General features: G+C 43.0%; 1 protein-coding gene across 2 annotated transcripts in view; it reads left to right on the forward strand.

The window, feature by feature from the left end:
* Nucleotides 1-866: 866 nt before the first annotated feature.
* Nucleotides 867-13,890, forward strand: part of LOC8029922 — a 46,144-nt gene continuing 33,120 nt past the window's right edge. The window contains exons 1-2 of one of the 2 annotated variants that reach the window (XM_029992855.4): nt 867-1,117; nt 10,512-12,116. In XM_029992855.4, coding sequence (XP_029848715.2) covers nt 10,546-12,116 — 1,571 coding nt within the window. In that variant the 5' untranslated portion in view covers nt 867-1,117; nt 10,512-10,545. The remainder of the gene's footprint in view (nt 1,118-10,511; nt 12,117-13,890) is intronic. The other variant, XM_002408281.5, reaches the window with a different exon arrangement.

Consider the following 13,890-nt stretch of genomic DNA (forward strand, 5'->3'; position numbering starts at 1 on the left):
TTAATCTTTGCTTGGTAATCTCTACAGTCTTGAAATCCACTCTCCCTTCGCTGTCTCTAAAACCCAATGACTTTATTAAATCTATGTTGTCTTCGGTAGGCATAGGGTGAAGCCCTTTACAGTAGAGTATCAAGTGCTCAGCCGTCTCGTCCTCCTCTCCACAAGCAGTGCACACTGTATCAATTTCCTGGTACTTCACTCTGTATGTTCTGGTTCGCAGAACACCCGTTCTTGCCTCAAACAGCAATGAGCTTCCCCTAGAATTGTCATAAATGCTTTCTTTGGCAATAACTCTTTTGTTTAATCTATAGCTTTCCAGAGCAGTCTTTGTCTGCATTCCCTCTAGCCACCGATCTCTTTCTGTGGCCTTAACTTTCTTCTTAACTGAGACTTGCTCTTCCGTATCTTCGCTATAGCCCAAAAACTTTCCTCTTAATTTCCTAGTGCGCTGTCTCCACTTTGTGTCTACACTCCTCATGTATAAATAGCTGAAAACCTTTCGTGCCCATTGCTCCCCATCCATTAGCCTCAACCTATCCGCAGGCCCCAGTGATTCACGCGCCGTTCGAAAAGGGTGGCCCGAGCGGCATGATCACTGTGGGCATGATCTCTCGGAGGAGTGCGTATAGCCATTTCCGCGCGAAGCGCACTCCGGAGTGCGTATAGCTTTACTCTTTGTGATAAAACAAAAATGTAAATATCGAATTGTTTCGACAATATATATGTGAGGACATTTTGGTTAAGATGAAAAAATGTATTAAAGCAATTATAAATACTTTATTTTTATGAAAACAACGTACAAATCTACCTCGTGACGAATATTATTAATATTGTTAAATTGCCAGCGCCCCCTGACGCACATTCTCAATTTCTTAATTTTGCGTCAACGGCCAATGCCGCGCATACGTTGAGGTTGTTTTTTCGCGGTGGTCTTGGCTGATTGTGCATGTGTGTGCGCGGCATTTCCGTGTTTTTTTCTACATATAATTGAATGCCGATCGCGTATATGACGCGGTAAATATGTGGGAGACGTAATATATTCGTTTTTCGCCGTGCAATACTATAGTTATTCATGAAAACAGGCAACGCGGCCACGGAGCTACGGACGAATTTTCAGGTACGTGATCGAATACCCGGAGTTCCTATTCAATTTTCAACTACCATTACTGTCGTCTCGGCACCCCAGTACACTCTCTGCGTCATCCGGCAGAAACACATACTGCGAATACAAAACAGGGTTTATTAGCGTTAAGTTCGTTCTGTTTGCGGTGAGTGTAGAATTTGCGGGAACCACGGACGGGCTGCCAAATGTCAGTTCGACGCACTCGGATCGTTGGGTTGGCGCCCGCGTGATACTTTTCGCGTGTGAAATCCCATCCTCGAAGCGTGTGTCGTTGACTGTACCGCCAAGCTCTCGCCAAGAAGCCACAGATGTGATCACCTCGATCAAAACACAATTGTTTGGTTCTACATATGGTCCGTGGGATTAAACGTTTGACAGCTGTGGGTGGTGGGAGTAGCCTCACTGGTTTTCGCTTGTCTTGCTTATTTATCGATTTCATATTTCGTTCTATTTTGTGAGGCCCAACGATCCCCTGTGCAGTAAATCAAGTGAGTGAGCAAGTTCTTATTTGTGCTTGTGTTTGTGGCTTGTTTGACATCGGCCGTGACTCGAGCCTCCGTGTTTCCCCTCCGACAATTGGTTCTAATCGACCGAACTTGCAGGCTGATAAGTGCTAATGAAATAAGCGGGTCTGGCTCGGTAAGTATCTCGGCACCACCGATGTTGTTGTGAGCTGAAAAGAAGAATCACTTGACAATCGGGAAACCAGTATGTGTGCCCAGGCGGCACAAGATTCAGTAATCGGAAGTTTCGTTTGACCACCGAAATCGGTGGAATATAATAATTTTAAATTTCTTCTTGACCATGGTCGTACCACTTTTCGGAACATATTACGTTGTTGTGCAGAATGCCAATAGGTTATAGTTGGCACTTATAAAGTGTAGTTAAAACTGCTAGCATGTCGAGTGTTTACGTATCTTTGGGTGTAATCTTTTTTTTAATTTTTTAATAAAAGATAAGAACAACGTTTTGATGGTAGTTTCTAATCAAAATGCAATATTAAGGGTTTCAAAACAATTAAAATCGACAGTTTTCTCATCTCTGCATTAATTCATCTAGGTAAGCATTAATATTTTCTTCGAGATTGTAGAACCATTTTACTCGGCATTGTCCTAACTTTGGTTCTTGCCACTTGGCATCCTTTAAAATAACAAACATGCATCAGCAAGACAGACATAATTTACCATTAAATGTAAACTTAGAATAAATAATATCTTCAGTGAGCATCCTTTGGGGGATTTTATGATAAAAGCATTTCCAGATATAAATTCTCCTTGAAGTAGTACAGTGGCCCAAGGACCAGCTGGGTCCCTTAATCTCTTTGCACGTTTGTTTACAAACGTTGCAACCTGCAAATTGGGCAAACACTTGAAGAGGTCTCCTCACACGCTGCTGCAACTCAAAGTTTTTGTTTGTTTGGGCTCCTGTGGCTTGCGTGATTCTGCCGGTGATTCTGCCGGATGGAAGAGGGTCGGATGTCACTGGAGGGGCAACCAACTTCTGCATATTCGGAGACAATCAAAATGGATATGGTGGTGGAGTGAAGGGACTACAAAACTAGCCAATGTTGAGAGGCTGAATAAATAATTCTGGTCCCACTCGTTAACTTGCATGATTGTGATATTGGTGGGACATGTTACTTTAGATGCCTCGAGTGGGTAGTCACTGCAGGGGTCTTTTTATTTGTTTTAAACTTGTTTTACTGCTTCTGAGGCTTTACGACACTATAAAAGTGTTCATTGGTCCACCTCCTTCTGGCTCGATTGATTTAATTAGCATTTTCTACAGGTAACCCAAGAAAAGAAGGAAACCTAAGTATCAACAATAGTCTTTTTTTTTTTTTTTCATGTTTTGTATTTGAAGATGGGTGTCTTGCGTCTGATTTCTAAACTTGAAGAGTCCAAAAAGAATGTGAGGATCGTAATATGGAATTTTCGACTGCACTACTGAGGTATAAACGGGCATTTATTTTTCATATTCTTTATATATAGTTCGAATATTTTTATTGTGCTTCGGTCATACGTTATAAGGATACTGAACCGAAATTTAGAACTCACAAAACAAGGCTGTACGGATAGGCGGAATACTTCTAAACTAAAAGACATCACTCAACAGCAATATCTCTAATCAGGCACGTAGCCAGGATTTTGGTTCGGGGGGGCGGGGGGGGGGCTTGCCCATGACAAATTGCTGTATTTTATTTTTTATTTATTTGAAAATACTGTCAGCCCTCTCTTGAGGGCTATTACAGGGAGAGTATCCATCGTTGTGATGACACATAAAAAAAGACGCAAGCATAAGAAATTGTCAATGTAGCAGACACTGCTGTTAGAACAAGCAATGACAACAATGCACAACCTTGGCCCTCTAAACAAATAAACAAATTGAACAAATTGACCCACATAATTATTACAAATTGCACACTTAAAGGACATCACTTTAAGCTCTCATTATGTTAACAGCTTTGCAATGGAATCTTCAAAGGAGGACACGGTTTCCAAATTTACAACATCATTGGGCAAGGAATTTCAAGCCTCAATAGTTTTTACAAAGAAAGACTGTTTAAAGGTATCTATTCGGCTTTTATAAGTTTGACATGTTTTTGTATGATTCAATCTACTTGATCGTTTTGAGCTGGATGGGAGAACGTATTTATTCGGGCTTAAATTTAGTTTGTCGTTGATCATTAAATAAAGCAATTTCAGACGTGCGACTTCTCGCCTTATGTGCAGAGGTTCTATATTACTAACTCTGAGCATTTCTGTTGGGGATGCTGTCTGTCTGTAGTTAGAGTGAATAAAACGCGCAGCTTGTCGCTGGACCTTTTCTAGCCTATCAATGTCTTTTTTTGTATAAGGATCCCAGACGACACTACCATATTCCAAGATGGGCCTAACGTATGTTTTATAAGCAACCGTTTTGATCTCTTTAGTTGTATGTTTTAACTTGTGTCTCAAAAAACAAAGCTTTTTATATGCCGATGTGCAGACGGTGTCAATATGCTTGGTCCAGGTTAGGTCTTTAGAAAACGTGACACCAAGGTACTTAAAGTGCTCGACATTACTCAATTCTATGTCTCCAATGCAGTATTTAAATGGCAAAGCGCTTCGCTTCTTAGTGATGTGGCAATACACGGACTTTGTGTAGTTTATTTTCATATCCCATTTGTCACACCATTCTTTAATTCGTTTAAGATATTCATTTAGTGAAGTTTGTCGATCGGTTGAATTAACAGCTGAGTAAATAATACAGTCATCGGCGAAGAGCCTTATATGAATGTCTGATGGAGTGTCATGTACTATGTCATTCATATATATTAAGAACAGCAATGGCCCCAAGACAGAGCCTTGGGGCACGCCCGAGTAAACTGGAAGAAGGTTTGAGGCGTGGCCGTTAATTTCTACATACTGGCTTCTATTAGTTAGATATGACTCTATCCATCCGGTAATCGTTGAGTGAATTTCAATTGTTTTAAGCTTTAATATTAGTTTCCTGTGAGGTACGCGATCAAAGGCTTTAGAAAAGTCTATACAAATAACATCAACCTGTTGTTTATCATTAAGTGTGGCTGGTATGTCATGGGTTACCTCAACCAGTTGCATTACTGTCGAAAGTCCAGACCGGAACCCATGCTGATCGGAATAAAGCAACTTGTTAGTTTCAAGGTGATGAAATATGTGTTTTGCTATTATATGCTCCATGACTTTACATGCTACAGCTGTTAAAGAAATTGGCCTGTAGTTGCCTATGGCCAGTCTATCGCCCGTTTTAAAGATCGGGACAACACGTGCACACCGCCAATTAGAGGGAAGCTGGGATGACTGTAAAGAACTTACAAATAAACAATGTAAATAAAACGAAATCCATTCCGCATACCTCCTGAAAAAAGTAGTCGGTATCTTATCTGGACCACATGCTTTCTTTGTGTCGAGGTCTAACAGTTTTGACAGAATTCCTTCTTTTGTTATTGTCAGTTGTGGCATGGGGGGGTACGGTATCACTTATTCGATCTATCTCTGGCCCTGTTTCTATATCACCGACATTCTGTCCTGCCTTTCACAGCAAAATAAAAAATTTGGGAGGGGGGGTCCCGGGCCCCATGGGCCTCCCCCCTGGCTACGTGCCCGTCTCTAATGGATCGCCATATTTTTAAAAAAAGGTGCTCGATTAAATACAGCCGACAAGTCACGTCACAATTCTCATTCCCTCTCCTCCTCTCTATGTCCCGTTGAGCTGGTGAACCGAAGCGAGGAGGAGAGAAGCGAGGCCGCTTCCCTGTATTCTTAAATGTTCCAGGAGGACCATGACGTCATAGTCCTTGCTTGATTGCGGCCTTCTTTTTCAAAAGTATGGTTATACGTTCGAGGTATCGATGAATGAGGGATGTTTTGGAGTTTGTAGCATCCTGTTCAACACTTCTGCAGCCTTATATTGCAAAATCTGAATTTCAGCTCAGTATCCCTTTAATAGTTAATGAAATCAAACAATATGAAATACATTATTGGTGAAAACCCTGAAAGTCAAAAGAATGAAGAGTCAAAAGAACGAAAAAGAGAGACACCTGGATCTTTGAATGTATTGATGCCACCGCAATTAGACAAAACTTCCCTGGAGGTCTAATGAGCGACTGTATGTGCAACATATTAGCATTACTTTAGCATTCAAAGTAGCACAAGTTGACAACCTTGGGTTAATTCAGGTAGAGGGGAAACCATTAATGACGCTATCATACATCTTTGTAATCTGACCTCACTTCTCGCATACTAATCATGCGTGTCATTCATGCCGCCATTCTCGACTTGTGTTTTGGTTTCTGCATTTTCATTTTTATGTGTGCTCTCATCACTGGATGGCTCAGTTTATTTAATTTGTTTTGCATTTTCACAAAAAAATAAAGTTACCATTAAAAAAAGAGAAAAAAAGAAATATATATATATATATATATATATATATATATATATATATATATATATATATAAAGCTTGCATTGGTGCAGGAATCTATGTATATGGTCTGAAAACTGAAGTTTATATTAAAAGTGACAACTAATTTTTCTTTCTCCCGTTTTTAATTATGTGGTATTTCCGATGTCTCAACATCCAATGATAATTGTATGACAAGTGTCAAGACCAACACGAAATGGGATTGTGAAGAGTGCAGGGGGGCTGTCTAATGCCTGAATGTTTTCGGCTGTGTCACCCAGTCCCACTTTCCCTCACATTGAGACAGGAGAGAGGGCCCAGGCAGCTTTATTCAAGGGACCCAAATGGCCCTCCTGAATAGGCCCCTCTGGCATTCACTGAGCAGATGACCTAATTTGATTTTATAGTTTTACCTGTATTCAACAAAGGTTGAAGAAAACAATGTTGGTTTCTGTACGATATATTAAAGGAACTTTAATAGCTTTTTTTGTTTTTCATATGGTGTCCAATTAATGCGTACTCTATGGAATAGGTACTGTAAATGACTTATTTTTTGCAGGCTCAATATTTTGTAATTTAGATAAAAGCTGAAGTTTTGGAATAATTTGCGGGTTCTAATTTTCGCGGCGCGGTGGGATCTCAATATAGACTCCCGTGTGTTTACATTTTACCGGAATTGTTTGCAGGACTTATTTCTCGCGAATTGTAGGCAATTCGCGAAATTCACAAACATTAGGTCTTTGCGAAAATTAAGTCGTTTACAGTATCAGTTTTTGTTTAACGTGCTAGCCTTGCAAAACAATAAACAGTGAGACTAAAACTTTCCCTGTCTCTGCAGCCAATTATCTTTTTTCTACAAATGATCTTATGTTACTATTGCATTCAGTGCCGTTGCAAAAGTGGCGGTGGAAGGGCATTATGACTCGTGATTGATAGTCTGTTCTGTCAGTCATGGTGCAGGTCGAATGGGAGAAATGCCAAATGGGGCCGTAGACCCCCAGAAATAAAGAAAAGGAGAGAGAAAAAAAGGGGAAGACGTGCATTCAGTAATTACTTGCAGCACTGGACACATAATTGTGACGTCCGTTTAATGATCCCTCTAAATTACGGTATAACCCTTTCTTTTCGCGGCCCTTATTTTTCGCGAATGGGCCACAGAGGACATAATCGTGGCCACAAAATTTTGTGAGTTCCAGACACCTGTATTGAAACTCTTTAGAACCGAAATTGTCGCGTGCACTTAATTGTCGGGAATTTTCAATTCGCAAGATTCATGAAATTGAAAGGTTTTACAGTATAATCACCAATCCAACCTCTAATTTCTCATCTGTTTATTAGTCCCTCTATATCATATTTTTTTGGAGAAGCAGAAACAAATGTCCGGAGTATTACCTCTTTATATTAGTCATCTTTATTATTCACTCTTTTGAACATACATTTTCTTTGGAGTAAGATGAAGTGATACATCAGGAGTCTCAAACTTATTTGATTGTGGGCTCCAGATTGCCCACCCCCGAAAGAGTCAAGGGCAGATGCAAGGTTGAAGGGGGTGTTACAAAATTTTATAAGGAAACTCGTGCTCTCTGTTTTTTGTAAACTCACAGTTTTGTCAGTGACATCTTTAATTTAGATTTGTTTATAGGACTACTTTGGGTCCTTATCTGTTGAGATAAAAGTTAGAATGGCGCCACCCCTCCAACGTGCTGGCATTTTTTAACAGCACAGGAGAGTAATCACACTGTCTCTCTCGTTGCTCAGTTCACTCAAAAATTAGTCAAACTTATTGTGTCTCTAAAAAAGAAAGAACATATTCTTCATACAATAGCTCCTGCTTTCCTACAATCTTAATAGCGGCGATCTCGGAAAATACTTGTATTTTAATGGTGATATTTTCTGAAGGCGAGAATAGTACAGGAATTGCTGCATAGGTCCTTAGATGGCGAAAAGCTGGAAAGCAAAAACTACACCAAACACAAGGCAAATAAAATGTATAAGAGCAGATCTATGTATGTTATCAGCAGAAATGAATTGACGACTTGAGGGGATTATGGTGTATGTCATTTCTAGCTCTTGAGACATGAAAACAGGGGCTCGCAGTCGGTTGGCTCCGGGCTGCGTCCCAGCGAGTGGCGGCCTGCGGACTGCTTCACGTGTTCTGACCCTTGTGGCTCATAAATTAAATTGCAAGATGTCAAATGTCATGGCGAATAAGTTTGTGGTTTAAAAACAACCTAACGAATCATTTCCTGAATGATCAAAATGCCAAAAAGTATTTTGGGCTTGAGATACACATGCTGCGTAGGTGGGTGTCCCCAACAGTAATTTTATTAAAGCAAGGTTCTAAAGACATGTGGCACTTTGCATGTATGTTCTTCATTGCCTTATCTTAGTTATCTACTTTGAATCTTTCCTACAGGCATGCACATGGGGCTTCAGTAATTTAACAAACTATTCGCTAGTAAAAAAAGAATGATTTGTACACATTTTAGTCATCTTGCACACAATTATGACCCCTTAAAAAATTGTTTTCTTTTATACCTTTCCCTTTGTTGTGTTAGTGTTGAAGCCCAACTGTTGAATATGCTGTACAAGATATTTTTCTTTTTTTTTAAATTTTATATTCTTTGATTGTCCCTATTTGCTTCAAGTCTTCAAAATAGCTGATAATGACGGTGCCGTGGATTCTTTGAAAACATGACTGCCTTAATAGTAATTGTAAAGAAAAAACTTTCAGCCTTTCCACTCTGGTGAAGAAGGAAGACCAGCGAAGCTGTACTATGGTGGGAATGAAGTAATGGCCGGCCGCAAGTCGGCAAGCCAGAGTGGAAAGGCTCGAAAGGTTGCCACCACCTATGAGCGACGGCGGCAACCAGGCAACCGGCAAGCTGGTTGTCTGGTTTCTGCCGTCGCTCATAGATGACGGTAGCTGTCCAGAGTTCTGTGTCATCAGGTCATTTGAGGACGGACATGATCCTGGGAAACTAGCCCTTAACAGCTCCGCTGTTAAAAGAACATATTTAAATTTTAGGAAACCTGCTTTACGTATATCATAGGGTTTAAAGGTAACTGCAAAGAAAAAAAAATTTTTTTTTTTTTAAACAGCTTATATGGGACAAGCATGTCACAAAACAAATCTTCCGCGAAAAAACAAATATTTTATAGCAATATTTACGCCACAAGACGTGATTTAATCGAAGTCACAACCTCTCCACATTTGAAACTCTCGCTCTTTCGACGCGCGCGGAGTGACTGTTATACGTCACGATAGCAGCCACTACGTGACGTAGGATACCAGCTTTGTGGCACGCGATTTAAAACGGACGAAATAGCCGCAAACTTAAATCGGTCTCGCGCAATAAATATTGCTGTAAAAAATTCTGCCTTTGGCTTAAAAATTGTTTTGTGACATGCTTGTCCCAATTAGGCTGTTTAAAAATACACTTTTGTTTCTTTGCAGTTACCCTTTAAGTCACCAGGCTTGATCTAAAATGGGCCGTAAAAATCGTCGCCTGCATGTCGCAATCCAAGCTTCTCATCAAAGGTGTATTTGATAGGTCAATTTTTTTTATACAAAATTACAAAGCGTATCTCTTTTTCTATAAAAAATTGGGCCAAAAAACTTGCCAGGGTCAACAGCGGGCGGCGACGCAGACGACTGAATCGAGCGGCGGGGTGCGTTTGGCAGACGTCATCGGAAGTAGCATCTGTAGGTGTAGCCGACCATCAAAAGAAAGCAGACAACACGCAGACGAAATCCGTCGGCGGCAAGAACGTTGTTTTTATGCAATCGCTGTTTTTTTTTTTTTAACCTCAAGATGTCTTTTTTGCCTTTATTTTTAAACCAAAAAGATTATCTTAATTTTAGTAAATCACGGTCGTCGCGAGCAGTCTCGATAAGGAGTTGGCGCCATCTATCAATACGTGCGCCAAACGTGCCCCCTTCGCTCGACTTTGTCGTCTACGTCCCCACTCGCCGTTGACCTTGGCAAGTTTTTTGGTCCTATTTCTTACAGAAAGAGAGCTACTCTTAGTAATTTTACAAGAAAAAACGGACCTTTGAAATACACCTTTGACAAAATGTTTCGATTGCTTCGTGCAGGCGTCGATTTTTACGGTCCATTTTAGATTGGGGTCTGGTGACTTCAGATGCCCTATACATCCAATTTCAAACTTTATTGTTCATTGTGGCTTTTTCTGAATTCAATAGTTGCTGTTTTCTGCAGCAAGCCATATGGCTATAATGACAACCGAAGATTTCTCTTTACACCAAGTTTCATGTCGATTTTTATGGGCAGAAAGCAACTGAGTACCTCCCAGAGTCTCAACCTTGTTCCCTTTAGTACACTTCATTAGTGCTTTCTGTGAAGTCCCTATTAATCCAGCAAAGCCTGCATCCTTAATATCATCCACCTGCCTCATAGAAGAGACTTGTGCGAGCTCACACGAGGTTCCCCTTGTGCTTGCAGCCTTTTTCTTTCCTGCACACCTCTTCATGTCTTGATGGGCACATGCTACTCCAGTAAGAGCAAGTCCGCGTCCCAGCCGTACTCGTCTGCTCCCATGTCGACCTCGTCGTCCCAGGACAGTGCCCTACGCGTCCCGCGGCCTACACCCTACGCCCGGGGAAGCGGCGCCAGTGCCGGGGCACCCGCCGAGGCCACCTTCAAGCGATGCATCCCGCCGCCGACAAAATATCGCGCCGCCCAGGTGGCCGAGAAGCACCCCTCCAATCTCGCTCGTCTTGCCAGGTCCGCCAATCCGCCACCACCTTTGGACACTCCGACGGGGAGGGGAGGCAGGAGGAGAGGCACAAACGACAACACGGACAACACAAGTTTGAACAACAACAACAACAACAACAATTTTGTGGAGGGAAATCCGGTCCGTGACTTCACGGCCTTCAAGAGAGAAGTCCTTGACAGGGCGACGGTGGACGCGGCGAACAACCTTCTGGAGTCTGGCACCGAAGAGTCTTCTCGGGAAGGCGGTGCCGACGACGGTGACGAGGTCCGGATACAGTACGGCACGACCAAGATACCGACCAAGATCACGGCACACTTGAGCGGCCTGCCCAAACCGCAGGTGGCAGTTGTCACGAACCGGGTTGCGCCAGTGCCACCGCCACCGACGCGGAATGTCAACGAGAAGACCAAGACTTCACCAATCGGAAACCTGAGTGTGGAGAAGGGCGTGCATCGTGTTTCGCCAGACAAGGAGAGCATTTCGGACAGGAGCCACAGCGGGGACAGCACGGACTACGACTCCGGACTGGGGCACTCGCTCAGCGACCACCTGGCGAGCATTGAGCACTGCGGGAAGAGGCGGAGCAGCAGCATGGCGCTGCATGAAGAGTGCTCCCCCGAGCTCGAGAGGTCGGATGAAGCGGTTGATGGCGAGAGGCTTCCAGTGTCTACGGTGTCCAAGCCGTTGCCCGGGGACCGGAAGGCGTCGGTTGACGGCGCAGCGCCGAAGACGGGGGTCTACGACCAGCCCGACTCGTACGCAGCCTACAGGGGCATCCTGTCCTACCGGCGCATTCCGCCGCTGAAGAAGTGCGTGGAGCAGCCACAGTGGAAGTCGCTCGGGGAACAGAAGGACTCAAAGCCACGCGACAGTCCGACAAGGGCGGTGATCGCGAAAGGGATCCTGACGAAGGGAGCCAAGTCGGTTCACAGCGCGACGAAGGAACGCGAGTCTGGCGACGTATTGACCGCCAAGGGCGTGCCCTCGGCCCAGCTCGCCGCCACCAAAGAGGAGAGGGAGACGCAGCAGGAGGGACCGGGCTTTCTGAGCCCATCTTCAGATGGGTTCCTGATCGACGACGACATTGCGGATCAGCCGGGACTCATTGCCCTCGAGAGGACGAAGGGAAGGGCGGCCCCATCCGTAAAGCGGTCCATCTTCGAGCTGCACGCGCTGCAGTCCTTCAGTGGGCGGCAGGGCAGGCCGGATAGGAGCTCCTTCGACGACCACCATCCCCTCTGCTCGGACCACGGATCCTCGTGCTCGAGCCTGGGCTCGGACGATCTCATGCTGGACTTTGACGGACCTTCCAAAGATGGAAACGAAGCGTGAGTGGGCTTTTGCTCGGTGGAGGTTTTCATCTTGTCTTTTTAGCACCTTTGTGCGTAGCTATATTGCCATCACATTTTTGGGAACAAATGGAGCAACACGATGTTTATATAGACATTGACAAGGTCAGAATGTCAGGGAGGAGTTTCAGTTGACCCACCTCCAGCGCAAGCTTCCTTCCTCCGACAATGCCTCAGCGCCTCGTGCACCTGGAGTGTGCATGCACGATTAGAATTACAATTTCTAACCGCATATAAAAAATGAGAAAACAAAGGTGTGTCTTTCAACCTGCACCTCCAAATGGCATAACAGGTTTAAACTAATCAGAAATAAACAAATAGGGTCCAATGACCGAAAAGGAAATGAGTTATTAAAGCCAATTATAAAGAAAAACTGGGGGCATCAAAACCACGGGATCAGGAACGGACCTAGAAGCTCATTCGGGCATGTGTTATAAATGATTTAAATTGTTGCTGTTTAGAAGTCTATTGCTTTAATATTGATTTCTGTCCTTCATGGTCTGTGCCCTTTGGTAATCTTGGAAGAGAACGACGAGGATGATCCATGTTTTTTCTTGAAAGTGTCCTGTTTAGGAGAAAATAATATGGAGTTAGAAATTACTAATCATGAAATGTGTATCATTTTAATGTGTTTAATATTAATATGTGAACTATGTATTTACGTAATTTTTGTAGCTCATTAAAATTAGGAGGGCCGAGCACCACAATACCCACCAAGATGTGTGTGAATTCCAGGTCTATTTAACTATTTCTATTCTCTACTTATTATAGTTTATTATGTTTAAGTTTTACGCAGTGTATAGTGTTACGGTTACGTCCGTCCGACGGAACTTCAAATCAAAATTAAAGTTACGTCCGACCTAGCTTTACCCCAAGGTTTCAAGTTATGTCCGAAGGAACCCAATCTGAAAATTAAAGTTACGTCCGACGGAGCTCAAAACAAAACATAGTTACCCCCAGCCGCTGCCCGTTTCGACTTGGATGAGTTTCGTACCGGCGTAGGTCGTGGTACCTGCTTGGCGTCCGTGTAAGAACTACTGCGTGGTGCGCGTTAAAGACCCCAGAGGGTTAGTGGTTGTGCTGCACTGACTAACTTTCTCATCTACAGCTATGAGACGAGTCACCCGTGGAGGTGTACTAGCATCAAAACTGTCTAAACATACAAGCAGCACGATTTTTCTAGATCACGCACATATAGGGGCATTAGACGCTTTAGACGATACAATGGGCCCTCAATCTGTTTTTTGAACCAACACCCCAACACTGATATATCAGGGTCTCAGGCTCGCAGCATGCGTGCTGCGGTTTCCATTTTGGTAATGTTTTTCTTTTCTTTTGTGTGTCGCATCTATAGTGGTTTCATATCAAAAACAAATCGAAAAAAAAACAAAAAAACCTCCTCTTAAAGGAGAAAGAAATTGCTGAACAAAAAGGGAAAAAACAGGAAAAAACTAACTTACGTGGCGGGTATCGAACTTGCCCGGCCTACACAGCCTCTACATACGAGGAACACACTCCCACCCCCTCAACAAACCTGAAGTTATGGATAGAGCTGCTATTTTAACCAATTTGCGAATGCTGCATCGGACGTAATGCAGAAGTAGTTTATAATATTTTTGTGTGTTTCGGCCACAAAGTGTAACATTCAATAAAGTTCCGTAGGTTACACAGATCGTAACTCGAAACCTCAGGGTAAAGAAAGTTACATCGGACGTATCTTTAATTTTTTATTTCGGGTTCTGTTGGACATAAC

This window comes from Ixodes scapularis, unplaced genomic scaffold (genome assembly GCF_016920785.2).
Source record: "Ixodes scapularis isolate PalLabHiFi unplaced genomic scaffold, ASM1692078v2 PGA_scaffold3__209_contigs__length_174095766, whole genome shotgun sequence".
Classification (NCBI taxonomy): domain Eukaryota; kingdom Metazoa; phylum Arthropoda; class Arachnida; order Ixodida; family Ixodidae; genus Ixodes; species Ixodes scapularis.